Genomic DNA, 13,276 nt, shown 5'->3' with positions numbered 1-13,276 from the left:
TCATTCCATATTCTTATGCCAGATAGGGGTCTGGTATCTATCTTTATCTTTAAGGGGGACCCCATGGATTACCATAATTTTGTTTCTGTGGTAGTAGCGGGTTAGAAGGTGTGGAAAGACATGATGTGTGAAAAATGTTAGGCTCCACTGAGGAAGCCAGTACTGTGCCCTCCCCCCACCTCTAAAATTTAGACCTTGATCTTTATTTAGAAACTTTTGATCAAGGCTGAATTTGTAATGAATTCAACGAAAGCCACACGTCTGAAATTTTTCTTATTCCCATTTTTCTCAGGAAGATCTACATCGACATTGAGGAATAAGATAAAATTGAAGAGTGAAGACACTCGGTGCACATTTTAACATGTGTATTTTCCAGAACTAACCTAGAAAAAGGATCTGTGGAACACAGGGAGGTGCAGGAATGAAATATTGATATGTCTGGTCTGGAGGCATGCACTTTGAAAGGATATGGCTTATAAAACGTATCTTTTCAGCAGCTTTTGGTTGTTGGCAGTGCTGCAGCTTGTGAATAATACGGAAGTATTTTATTTTCTTATTGGTTGCACATACAGCTTAATTATGTAGAGCTTTTCCTTACATATTATTGAACGCCTCCTTTTTTAAGGCATGAACATTACATACTATTTTTTGTGAATGGCATTTACTTTTCAGTTAACCATGTAAGTCCTCGATGCAGTTTTCAATATGGCACCTGTGCTTGGTCTCCTTTGGGCCCCTACCAGCACTAGTGCTGGAACTACTGCCTGTCAGTTGCAGCCAGGACCCAGTTTTAAGCTGAGGAGGAAACGTTCAGATCCTTGGCTTCCGATCTTTCTTCATAGAGCTTCAGCTCTAGCAGACCACTGTGAACCTAATCCGTCCAGAGTGTGTTTACACTTCGTTGCAGCATCTGTTGTTGTAGGGCGGTTGGCGCATTTTACATTTAAAATTGGTGCCCTTTTTTGTTTAACGTTGCGATGTGCCAAGATGTGTGTGCATCAATAAAATGATCACTAAAATATTTAACCGCGTTGTGCTGGTGACATACTTGTATTTGAAGCTGTGCCATCCGCAGTCACAAGGGACATACCAGTAAGGAGTGCGGTAGCATTCTCCTGCATTAGTGCAGGGCGAGGCCCGCTCTGCAGATATTCCAACAAAACCGAAGGATACGTCTCTATCCTTATTGAGGGGGTTCACTTATGCCTTGCCTTAGAGCAACCTGCATCCGCCTTACCAAAAGTCACTAACCTAGATTCCCTAAAGATGCCTCAGAGTCGAGAGACCAGAGTAGGGGGGGCACCTGACCGCCTTTGTAGCCATATGGTCCTGGGACATCTGACACTTGGGTGTGGAACATGGTGTCCAAGGGCAACAAATGTAAGTTGTTACCTTCACTTTGCTTAAAGCTGCTAAGCTTGCCACTCTCCCTGCAAAGATGGGCAGATCTATAAGCTAATAAAAGGAAATTGCATAGTGGAAAGAAGATACCTACAAATTAAAGCCCAACTCTGGATCTTTTTTTTTCTCCTATGAATGGAGAGTGTCATAGCCCTGAGTGAGTGCTGTGATGACACCATTCTTTTATAGTGTATTCATGGTGTGTGTGCATTCATTCTGACATCTGCTCTGCTCTTTGCATCTTCTGCTTACGCCTGTGCAAGATCAAATGAGGAGAAACCTAGTGTGTGTGTGGGCATCTTAAACACATCCTTTAACCCCTTAAGGAACAGTGATGCGATTATTCAGTCATTGCATTCAAGTTGCCCGTGCCATAAGGACCCATGATGGAATCATTACGTTGTGGGTCCTTTAGGGTTTAACCACTTCCGGGCCGGCCGTAGTAAAAAAACGGCCGGCCCGGAGCTCTCTAGATCTGATCCCGTCAGAAAAAAAGAATAAAACATTTTTTAAAGTCCCCACCCATACATACACGCATGCAAACATGCGTCGGGGGCGCATACGTGCAAAAACGCAGATTGCGCCCATTACGCCGCACATGTTACATATCGCCGCGAACGTCGCAGTGAGAGCAATAAGTCTAGGGCCATCAATCACTGATAACACTAAACTGATGAGCGGTAAAAGCTTTTAAACTGTCGCCTATGGCCAATTTTGGGTATGGTAGTTTTCTGCGATTTCGCGGGTGCGTGCAATTTTAAAGGTTGACATGTTTGGTGTCTATTTACCTGACCTGACCCGGTCTTTTATATTTTACCAAAAAACTGGGTAATGTTTCCTAGCATAATGTACAAAAAAAACTTTTTTTTTTTTCAAAATGTTCTTTTAATTTTTCCTAATTATAGTAAAACATAAAACCCCCAGTGGTGATTAAATACCTCCAAAATAAAGCTCTATCTGTCCCCAAAAAATGGTATAAAATTCATTTCAGTACAGCATTGCTGTAGCTCGCGGTATACTGAGCTTAGGGTGATGGGAGGACCCTAGTTTGTGTCCTCCCGTTACCCTAAGGAGAACTATGGGGAAAAGCCTTAACCCCATAGTTCTCCTTTAAGCTTCCCTCATGCACTATATGAGAACTTTTATATACACATTTCACATCAAATTAAAGCCCTTTTGTCCTTTAACCCCTTCGTGACTGACGACGTACAGTGTACGTCGCCAGCATCGGGGCTGTTTAAACAGACTCCCGGTGACTTTTGCCGCCGGGACTCGGTTTAAACTTGTAGAGTCCGTGCTTCCCGGGCTCCATTGCCCCTCCTACGGGCCCGGGACCGGCGATCTTGGTGTCCGCGGGGAGCTGGGGAGGAGGTCGACGAACTTCCGTTCATCGATCCCCTCCTCGCGCCTACGCATGAAAACGACGAACGCGCTACGGACTTTTTGGGGTACTGAGGTTTTTTGCCGTTTTACGGATGCACGCAATTTGTAACCTGGGCATGTTGGGTATCGTTTTACTTGTTGTAACCTCATCTTTTATATTTCATTAAAAAAATGGGTATTTTGTTGTGTTTTGGGGCATTTAATTTTTTCACTAAATATTGGGGGTTAATAAGGAGTTGCGCTAATATTGCGCAACATAAAAATTTGCAACTACCACCATTTTATTCTATAGGGTCTTGGCATTCAGAAAATATATAATGTGTGGGGGGTTTTAAGTAATTTTCAGGCCTAAAATGTGGAATATAACATGGGTACAAAAAAAATGAAAAAAAGGCCTCAGTCATGAAGGGGTTAAAAAAACAGTATATAATCTATTTTGGTGCAATAAATGAGAAAGATGGAAATTGCGGTTGAACACACAACACAAATTGTTTTGATCCTTAACTGAAAGACAAGCATCTGTAGCTTGGTCCTTAAGGGCTTAAAATGCTACTAAACATGTAACCTCACCACCAGGGTTCTTTATCTGGTAAGACTGCAGCAGCATGCAGGTAGTGTCAGAATTGGGCATACAACGTATGAGAATGTTTATTTTCTTGGCACAGATTAGACTCTCCTTAATATCAGTTGAATGTCGCTGTACTGCCACAGTGTACCTGGGGGTTGTTGCTGACCGTGTGCACACCTGTGATTACCTGCCATGTTTTTGTAGTGGCTATGTCAGCAGGTTTATATAACATGTCAGAGCACACATCAAGCCGGCTTACTGGTTTCATTGACTGTACTGTCCCCAAATCTCAATTTTCCCAGAGCATCTTTGAAATGAGGTGGAATGTGATCTTCGCTGTAGCAAATCAATGAAAGGGCCCACTGTGAATATTCTCAGGGCTGTAATGAAAGAATAGTAGCTCAATATTTTTGCAGCCATTTTGGGTTGGCTAAATACTATTTCTTCTGCATTTATACAGCATTTTGAATCGCATGATATGTTTGTGCAAGAGTTTGTGTTCTTGCTGCAGTTCCTTTTAGGTACATGTGAATCTGGCTGACACAAAGGAGTCTAGATGTTTCATAAATATTCACTTTTTGTGACAAATTGGATCTATAGGTTGGCTTATATCAGAGTTTTTTTTTTTTTCCTTCTTGTCTGCGTAAATGCTGAAAAAAATGTCATCCGAGGATAAAAATGAATGTGTTATTGACCATTTTTTAACCTGTTTACATAGTTTGGTAGCTAAAGTCAGTCAAGCTTATTTTTGACGAATGCAAATCTATTGGAAAATACAACTAATGATTATTTCTAAACATGGGAAGGCTTGTGCTACTTCATTTTTTTTTTTTTTAAGTGGATCAAGCTAGTTTTTAGTTTTGAGGTCCTAGACAGATAAGTTTCATGATACCTTTTTAAGTTTTAATTTCATGAAGATTTGTCATGTTAAGCATTAAAGTTCACGGTATCAGCACATTTAATGACACCAGTTCATATAATCTTATTGTTAGTTTTTTTTAAATTAAAGTACCATTGTTTGCACATTGGTGTATAAAAAAAATCTGCACACGAGACAAAATGAGTGCTAAGATAATATAATTGCCATAGATAAGGGCCTTAAAGCAGACCTTTACCCCCTTCTTTCACTAAAACTCACATTAGCATACAGCTCTGCATGCTGATATGAAGTAATCTTACTTTCAATAGGTAAACAAACATTTTCATTTTACTTACAATTTCTTGTTTTCTACTTCCTTCCTTCTACTTCTTTTTTGGCACAAATGATTTAATCTTGGCCAAGCATTGAATCCTGGGAAGGTTACATCAGCAGAGCATTGCTGGGAAACCTAATCTGTAATCTCATGAGATGTCAGGGAAATGCATTTTCCTCACCTTCAGATAATGTCCATGCTCACGTGTGCCAGAGTTCCAGGAAGTAAAGAGATATATTAATCTGTCCTTTTAGTAAAAATTGGCTCCTGTGAAAAGAATGCGTTCGAATGTAAGGAATAAAAAGCCCACAATCCTCTAAGTATCTTGTTTGTAGATTGTCATTACTAAACCTTCCTAAAGGTGTGTTGTCATTTCAAAGACATGGGTAAAGTTTAAGTTGACTAATAACATAACAAACGAATTCACAAACCAATGGTGTGGCTTCTTGCTGTGAATTAGTGCTAATTAGTTAGTTTCAGCTATGTGGGTTTTGATTTGGAGCAAAAAGGTTTTAATAAAAAGGATATGGCAGCTGTAATTGCTTGTTAGAATGAAGATTTATGCCTTATAAATGTATTTGTAGAAACTTTCAGTCACAAATTTTGTTTGGAAAATGTAAAAAATATTTTCTCACATTTCCCCTTTTTCTTACACTAATTTTGTTTTGGTTTATATATTAAATTCTTTTTTTACTGTAATTGAGTGAACAGTCTGCCGTTTAAGATTCTTTCCTATACTTCCAAATCGGCTAAACAGAACATCCTCTTAGACCTTTGCCAACTGCTTGGGCACTTTTCTCAGTTTAACCCCTTCATGACTGAGGCCCTTTTTTCAATTTTTGCACCCATGTTATATTCCACATTTTAGGCCTGAAAATGACGTAAAACCCCCCAACATTATAAGCTAAATGTTTGCATCTGAAATGCTTTGATTTTGCTGCTAAGCCCTTCATCCTCTATGATGTCTATTGGATTCTGCTGTTTAGTGGTGAACTTCACTTCCCTATTGAAATTGTAACACTGATGATTACGGCTCAGTGTTGAGTACTGTTGTTCCCCCAAAATTACCAATCATTCTCAAATCTGCCCTAAAATTGCTCTTGACATTAAAATGTTAGTCTGATTTGGCATTTGTGGGAAATGAGCACCTAGTAATGACACATGAAACCCAGCTTGTTATAACACATTCCTAGTACAATTCTAGCCATGCTCTATATTTCACTGACATTCCTTTTACTTAAGGCTTAACATTATTTGATATATTGTGTAGTATATTGAGAAGTAATCTAATCCAAAGACCTTTTTGTTTTTTCTTCCTTTAGAGCTTTCCATCTGATGAAGGCTGGCCTTTTGCTAAATACCTGGGAGCATGTGGAAGAATGGTGGCTGTGAATTATGTAGGTGAAGAGCTTTGGAGTTTCTTCAATGCTCCATGGGAAAAGCGTGTGGACCTTGCATGGCAGCTAATGGAAATTGCTGAGCAACTCACAAATAATGACTTTGAATTTGCACTTTACCTCTTAGATGTCAGCTTTGACAACTTTGCAGTTGGACCTCGAGATGGAAAAGTAATCATCGTTGATGCTGAGAATGTTTTGGTAGCTGATAAAAAATTAATAAAACAGAGTAAGTGTACCTTTTTAAAATTGTGCCTAACTTTGAAGGCATTGCAGCTGCTAAACTCCTGAATGACCTATTTTGTCTACATATGCAAGAGGAAGAAAGCTGTGATCTGGATTGTTTTTTGCAGCTTATAGATGTACTATGAAATATGGGTGCATGCCGATTGCTTCGTATATCACTTTTTCTCTATTCCACCTTTACCCAGTTTGTGTGATTCTGTTTTGGAAGACTAGTTATCACTTTTGCTGCTACATTTCTTATTTCAGTGTTCTAAAACCATGGGAGTGCAGGTCACTGAAAAGGGGTATTAGGAATTCACAGTTAATGTTTAACCACTTGCTGACCGGGGTGTTAAACTCCCTTCCTGCCCAGGCCATTTTTCAGTATTCATCGCTGCGGTACTTTGATGTTAGTTCATTCATGCAATTCTGTACTGAAATGAATTTTATACCAATTTTTAGGGACAGATAGAGCTTTATTTTGGTGGTATTTAATCACCACTGGGGTTTTTATTTTTTTACTATATAATGAAAAAAGGACCGTAAAGTCTGAAAAAAAAAGTTTTCCCTACGTTGTGTTATAAAATATTTATTACCCAATTTTTTGGTAAAATATAAAAGATTGGGTCACGTCGGGTAAATAGACGCCAAGCTTGTCAAGCTTTAAAATTGCGTGCGCCCACAGAATCGCAAAAAACTACCATGCCTAAAATTGGCCATAGGCGACTCTTTAAAAGCTTTTACAGTTTACGCTCATCAGTTTAGTCATGTCAGTGATTGATGGGCCTAGAATTTTTGCTGTCACAGCGACCTTCGTGGCGATATGTAACATGTGTGGCGCAATCGTTGTTTTTGCACGTTGTTTTGCACGACGCGTATTCACGTATATAAGTGCGTTGGGGCGGGGGACTTGAAACTTTTTTTGCTGTTTTTTTTTTTTTTAATATGAAACTTTAATAATTTTTTTTTAAAAACTAATTTTTTACACTTAACTTGATTGTTATCACATAGTGGGGCTAAAAATCCCCCAATGTGATAGCTATAAAAAAAATGACAAGTCCTCTTAATGGAGACATCAGGGTCCCCAAGAACCCTAATGTCCCCTAGGGACCCCCAAAGAAGCTGATGAAGCAGAGCTCTTTCATTTTACTTACCCATCTTCTCTGGCTCCCAGCCAGAGAAATAACAGCTAAAGGTGGAAGTGATGTAATAGACATCGTTTATGACTTTAGAGAGAGAGAAGGAGAGATCAGCGGTGGGAAATGCTGATCTCTCTTCGAGCAGCCGCTGTGCCAGTCCTGTTCGTCCCGGGCACTGCAGGGGGGACAGCGGTGCCCGGGATAACTGGCAGCAGCACTGGAGGGGCATGGCAGCAGGGGGGGGGGGGCACCACACAATTTAGGGTTATACAAGTGATCGACCCCACCGGGATGGATCCGCCGTCTGCCCATAATTTTACGATGGGCAGACGGGAAGGGGTGAAAGATGGCCAACAATGAACCCCTTAGTGACCGAGGCCGTTTTTTGTTTTTTATACTCGTGCCCATGATACAATCCACATTTTAGGCCTGAAAATCGCTCCCCCCCCCCACATTATATATTTTCTGAAAGCCAAGACCGTGTAGAATATAAAATATTGGCAGTTTAAAATTTTTACGTTGCACGGTATTAGTGCTTCGTATTATCAAACCACAAAATGTAGTGCAAATTGACCTTAAATGCCCCAAACACAATTAAATACCTATTTTTAAAATTAAATATAAAAGATGAGGTTACAACGAGTAAATAGATACCCAACATGCCCAGGTTAAAAATTGTGTGCGTCCGTGAAACTGACAAAATCCAGTACCCCAAAAAGTCCATATGACGCTTTAAAAGCCCCCACAGATCATCAGTTTAGAGATGCACATAAATATTGTCCTTAGAATTATTGCTCTCACTCCGGCGTGCATCGCGATACCCAACATGTGTAGCGCAATCATCGTTTGCATACGTAGGCACATCCGGCGCGTGTGCGCGCGGAAGACTTTAACATTTAACCACTTCAAGACCAGGTGTTTAGACCCCCTTCCTGGCCAGGCCATTTTTCAGTATTCAGCGCTGCGGTACTTTGACTGACGTAATTTTTACATTCATTTAATATTTAATTTTAAAAACTTATATTTTTTTCTACTTTAATTGCTATCTCATAGGGGGGCTTACAAGCTCCCCATGTGATAGCAGATTGGCAGTGACAGGTACTCTTTAAGGTAATGCTGGGGGTCTAAAAGACCTACAATGCCACATTTACACTCCCAATAAGCTATTGAAGTGCAGATCGCACTGCAATTGCTTATAGCTGGACTTCAGCAGCCCAGCACTGACAGCTATGGGACCGGACGTGATGTAATCTGCTTCGCTCCCGGTCCCATAGTACGGGGAGGGGATCGGCGAACGGAGGTTCGCTGATCTCCTCCCCAGCTTCCCCCAGTCACCAGAGAAGCCGGTCCCGGGCCCGTAGGAGGGGCAACGGAGCCCGGGAAATGCAGGGGGAGAAGCGATCGGGCGACAGCTGAGTCGCCTGATCGCTTCTATTGTAAAGCTGACAGTCGGCTTTACAATTTGTAAACGGAGTCCCAACGTTTTTAGCTGCCGGGAGTCTGTTTAAACGGGCCCGGTGCCAGTGACTCAGTATGGTTGTCACTGGCCACTAACAAGTTAAATTGTTATAAAATTTGCACATTATTCAAATCTGAAGAAGAGCACCAAACAGGTTTTCATTCCACACGTTCGTTGAATGTAATCGGCATGTCCTAATGAATCAGCGGTAAATATTCAACATGACTGGATGATTGTTCTAGGGAAAAGACATGTCGCAATGTATACTGCCATGTAAAAATACACGGGCAAATTGGCACAAAACCAAGCCGTTAGTTGAATTTTCAGTAAAGAGAGCCGCATCATTTTGTCAGCTTGCTTCTAGATTGTGCCCATATTTGTCATGTCCTGTGAGTTCACCACCTGCTCCTCTACGAGACAAACATGATTGATTGGTGAAGTCCTACAAATTAATCTTTTGCTTTCTTGCCCATATGTGGAGAATGATAAACTGCTTTCTTTATCTAGCCATGTTTTGTGAAGCTGCATCTACATTTTAGCAGCTGTTTTGTATATGCAGCCTTTTTTAATCTAATATCTCCTATCCATTTATACATACGACACATGACAATGCTGTAAGTGGTTTATGATAGTCTATTTTACAATTTGGCAAACCATCTTGGGTGGGTACAAGTATATGTAATAGCTTGTACCTACCCACAATGAGATACTTAGGTGAGAATAGAGCCATGTTGATGGCTTGCACTAAAAATGGGCAGTAGTAGTAGTAGGGTGGATGAGATATTGGTCTACGGTCAGTCCTATACAGAGAATTGCATCATAGCTATAAAGCTAACATAATGAACTAATCGCATGCAGCTTGTGTAAATATCATGATCCGAAGACTAAAGCAGACCATTTCGGTTACGCTTTGATTGCACAACCTCCTTTAACAATTTTATATGAACTGATTGAATTGTAGTTAGCCCTCGCACAACGCGGTTAGCACTAAGGCCTTGTTCACACCGGAAGCGTGTGCGTTCCAGAGCGGGAGCGTGGCTGTGCATTGTATTCAATGGTACCGCTTTCACGCCCCCGCCTGCAGTGCGATAGAAACTTTGCCAGCGTTGCGTTCCACTGCAAACGCAAAAAATCGTGCTTGCCCTATTTTTTAGCGTTTGCAGTTAAACGGAACGCTGGCAAAGTTTTGCCAGGCGTTCTATCGCACTGCGGGCGGGGGGTCGTGGAAGCGGTGCCATTGAATACAATGCACCGCCACGCCCCCTCCCGCCCCAAAAAGCGTGGAGAAGTTTCACAGCGATCGCGGTGCGTTCCAGCAGCTACCGCTCTGAAACGCACACGCTTTTGGTGTGAACAAGCCCTAAAAGGAATTTCAATCTCTGTACTATACTGTTTGTATATTTTGTGGATGGCATTACGGTGTGCAGTATTGATTAAAACAACTTCAGGATAACTTTTTATTAGCCCTTGCAGTTGGGCTACCCCCCGCACTGCAAGGGTGAAGTGCTCGTTTGTCTTGGTTCAAAAATAACAGTTATACTCACCTAGAGCTGCAACAGTTAATCGATTTAGTCGATTAAAATCGACGATTGAAAACGTTGGCACCGTTTTCGATCGTCGATTCGTCGGCTATCGATTGATTTGCCTGTTCGGGGCTCCACATGCGGCCTGAGCCGCACGTCACACGCTGCTCTACCTGAAGATCCAAGCCAGCCAGCTGTCACAGCGCTCCCTCCAGCCTCTCTCCTCCTATCTGCAGCATTGGAATGTTCCTCTGTGTCCTCACGTCTACTATATACACTTTCTATAGAACAATGTAATTTATGGGAACTTAGACCACTGCAGAGGAGAAGGGGAGAGAGTTTAGAAGGATTGGCCTCAGCTTGCTCTGCAGTTCAGGTGAGTAACTTTTTTTTTTTTGTATCACCTACACAAAAATAAGCAGTCATCCCTAGCAGTGTGGGGGTAACCCCACTGTGCAGGGGTTAGTTAAAAAAAAAAAAGAATTCCGGAGCATATTAAGATGTTAATGAAGGGTTGCCACCATTGACTTGGAACAAGCATTTACATAAGGGCTTCTCATGTTAGACATCATGAGGTTACCGTAAACGGATGCCAGTGGATCAGTATAGCAGCCAGCTAACTGGCCCTTTCTGTCATCTCTCTTCATGATCTTACAGGTTTGCTTTAAACTACAAGCTACCTTTAAGCGATAGATGGTCCTGAGTTAGGTTTGTTAGCTTCCATTGCTTCATTACTTTTTCCTCTAAGTGCTGGTTGCCTGGCTGTCATACTGATCACTGACTGGCAAAAAGTAACCAGCCATCTTGTGATATTCATATCTTTATCTGGGGATTGTTAAGGTGTAAAGCAAGGGTAAGTTAATTTACAAAAGTGTTCCACATCAAACAGGTCACAGTTCCGAAGTGAACAGAGATACTTCATTTCACTGCACTTTGCCTACATAAGTGTACATAATATGTAGTTGTACTATGGATCATTTAACCTATTCATATTAGCAGGGGAGAATTGTAAATCTATTGCTGCAGTGTATTCTATATGTAGTACATGTACAGTACATATAGAATACTGCAGCAATAGATTCTTGTTGTTCACACAACACTAAACATCCCACTTAAGCCCAGGCCCTCACTTACTGTTGCCTCGATCACGGTGCCTCACGATTTTCCTCACACGTGAGGAAGTCGTCGGCGCTGAGCTGAAGAGGAGCGTCGCGCCACTGCTGCTCCAGTGGGCGGCGCTCCGAGTGGGGCCCCTCTGGTCAATCACCGGCCACCTAAATTAGGACCCCACCTGGAGCGCCACCCACCGGAGCAGCAGTGACGCGACGCTCGGCAAGGTCAGTAAAGGAAAAAAAACATAGCGCAAGCTTCGTTACTTCTTGCACATATCTTCGAGTAATGGTGACTTCTATTATGGACTGTATCTAACACGGCGCCATCCGTGTTGTCACTTCAAGCACCAACCTCTCATCCAAGGTCTGTACGCTGTATGGAGTGAAGGTGATTCGTATTATCGACTGTCTTCAGAAGAGACCCAATTCTAGTTTACCTTGGGCAAACACATTTTAGCACTGTAACTAATATTTTAATTAAAATGTTTATGAACTATATTGTATCATGTATATACAACTTTTAATATATCTTCTCTGCTTTTCTAGATAAACCAGAAAACTGGGACGTGTGGTATGAAAGCAAATTTGATGAGTGTGACAAAGAAGCTTGCTTGTCCTTCTCAAAAGAAATTCTTTGTTCCCGAACTACCGTGGACCATAACTACTATGCTATTTGCCAGAACCTCTTATGTAGACATGCTACCTGGCGTGGCACTTCTGGGGGTCTCCTCCACGACCCTCCAGCAGAAATTGCCAAAGATGGCCATCTCGAGGCACTGCTTGATGAATGTGCAAACCCAAAGAAAAGATATGGCAGGTTTAAAGCTGCTAAGGAATTAAGAGAATACCTTGCACAGCTAAGTAATAATGTGAGGTAGTCCATACTGTTTTGTCCTTTTTATTTTTTTTTTCTGTCTAGCAAATAAAGTGTAATTGGCTAGAGCACGTACCAGCTTAAATTACTGTTGTATAGCCAGGCGTTTTAAATAGAAGCTTTGTAAATGCCATGAAATTAAACTGAAGTGGAAAGCAGAGTGGTATCCAATCCTTTGCAATCAAGCCAGGTACGTGTTTCTATCTAATTAAAACTTAAACTACTATTGATTTTTCTCTCGGATTACCCGAGAGGCAGATCACATGAGATCTCCAACTGACTGGAGAAAAACGGACTTTAGTAGCCTAATTGATTATTCATGTGTCAAATAGTAGTTGACAATGGCATATTACATTGGTATCACAATTTTTGTGAAGCTGATGCCTTTACTTGGAAAGTTCAAGTTAAGACTGCTGGCCTGTTTTAAAGGCTTTTTTTCTTACATCATTTCATATTTGTATGTTGAGGCACCGATATTTTGTTCCAGCTCTTGATTTTTTTTGGGGGTCCCCTCTCTGTTGCGTCCTGTTTCTTAATATCTTTTTTTACATATGCTGTAAATATATTCCAATTCTGCATTAAAATGTAGTCATTGTTTAGTTTTCTTTAAACCATTTATTTGACTTGACCCTTTTTCTCTCATTATCGTCTCCTGCTGATATCGGTGCACTCAAGCTGTGGTTCTGAATGATGCACATAAATGCACACCAAAAATCAAAACTCCTGGGCATAGACTTACAGGCTAAGGTTTGGTAAGGGAAGTTACTGCCTGTTTTACCTCAGTCAATACAAGGCATATTTCAGCATCTGATGCATATCTCCAATTATCTTTGGTTGTACATTGTAAAGCAAACTTACCAAGCTTAAGATGATCTAACTGAAATTATGTAGGACTGATATAGTGGCTTGAGCACATGCAATTCTATATCGAGATGTGTTTTCTTTTAAAATTGTTCTTAAACATTCTTTCTGGCGCTCTTAAAGGTAACATAATGTAGATGC

General features: G+C 41.1%; 1 protein-coding gene across 1 annotated transcript in view; it reads left to right on the top strand.

Annotated features, from left to right (window-relative positions):
- CUNH3orf58 (chromosome unknown C3orf58 homolog) overlaps window positions 1-12,968 on the top strand; it is a 34,365-nt gene extending 21,397 nt beyond the window's left edge. The window contains exons 2-3 of the mRNA XM_018554407.1: window positions 5,868-6,171; window positions 11,947-12,968. Of these exons, the coding sequence (XP_018409909.1) occupies window positions 5,868-6,171; window positions 11,947-12,278 (636 nt within the window). The 3' untranslated portion in view covers window positions 12,279-12,968. The remainder of the gene's footprint in view (window positions 1-5,867; window positions 6,172-11,946) is intronic.
- The last annotated feature ends 308 nt before the right edge of the window (window positions 12,969-13,276 follow it).

The sequence above is a fragment of the Nanorana parkeri genome, unplaced genomic scaffold, assembly GCF_000935625.1.
Source record: "Nanorana parkeri isolate BGI_ZX_2015 unplaced genomic scaffold, ASM93562v1 scaffold157, whole genome shotgun sequence".
In the NCBI taxonomy this organism is placed as follows: Eukaryota; Metazoa; Chordata; class Amphibia; order Anura; family Dicroglossidae; genus Nanorana; species Nanorana parkeri.
Note: the sequence above shows the minus strand (reverse complement) of the source record. Positions and strands in the feature narration are given on the sequence as shown.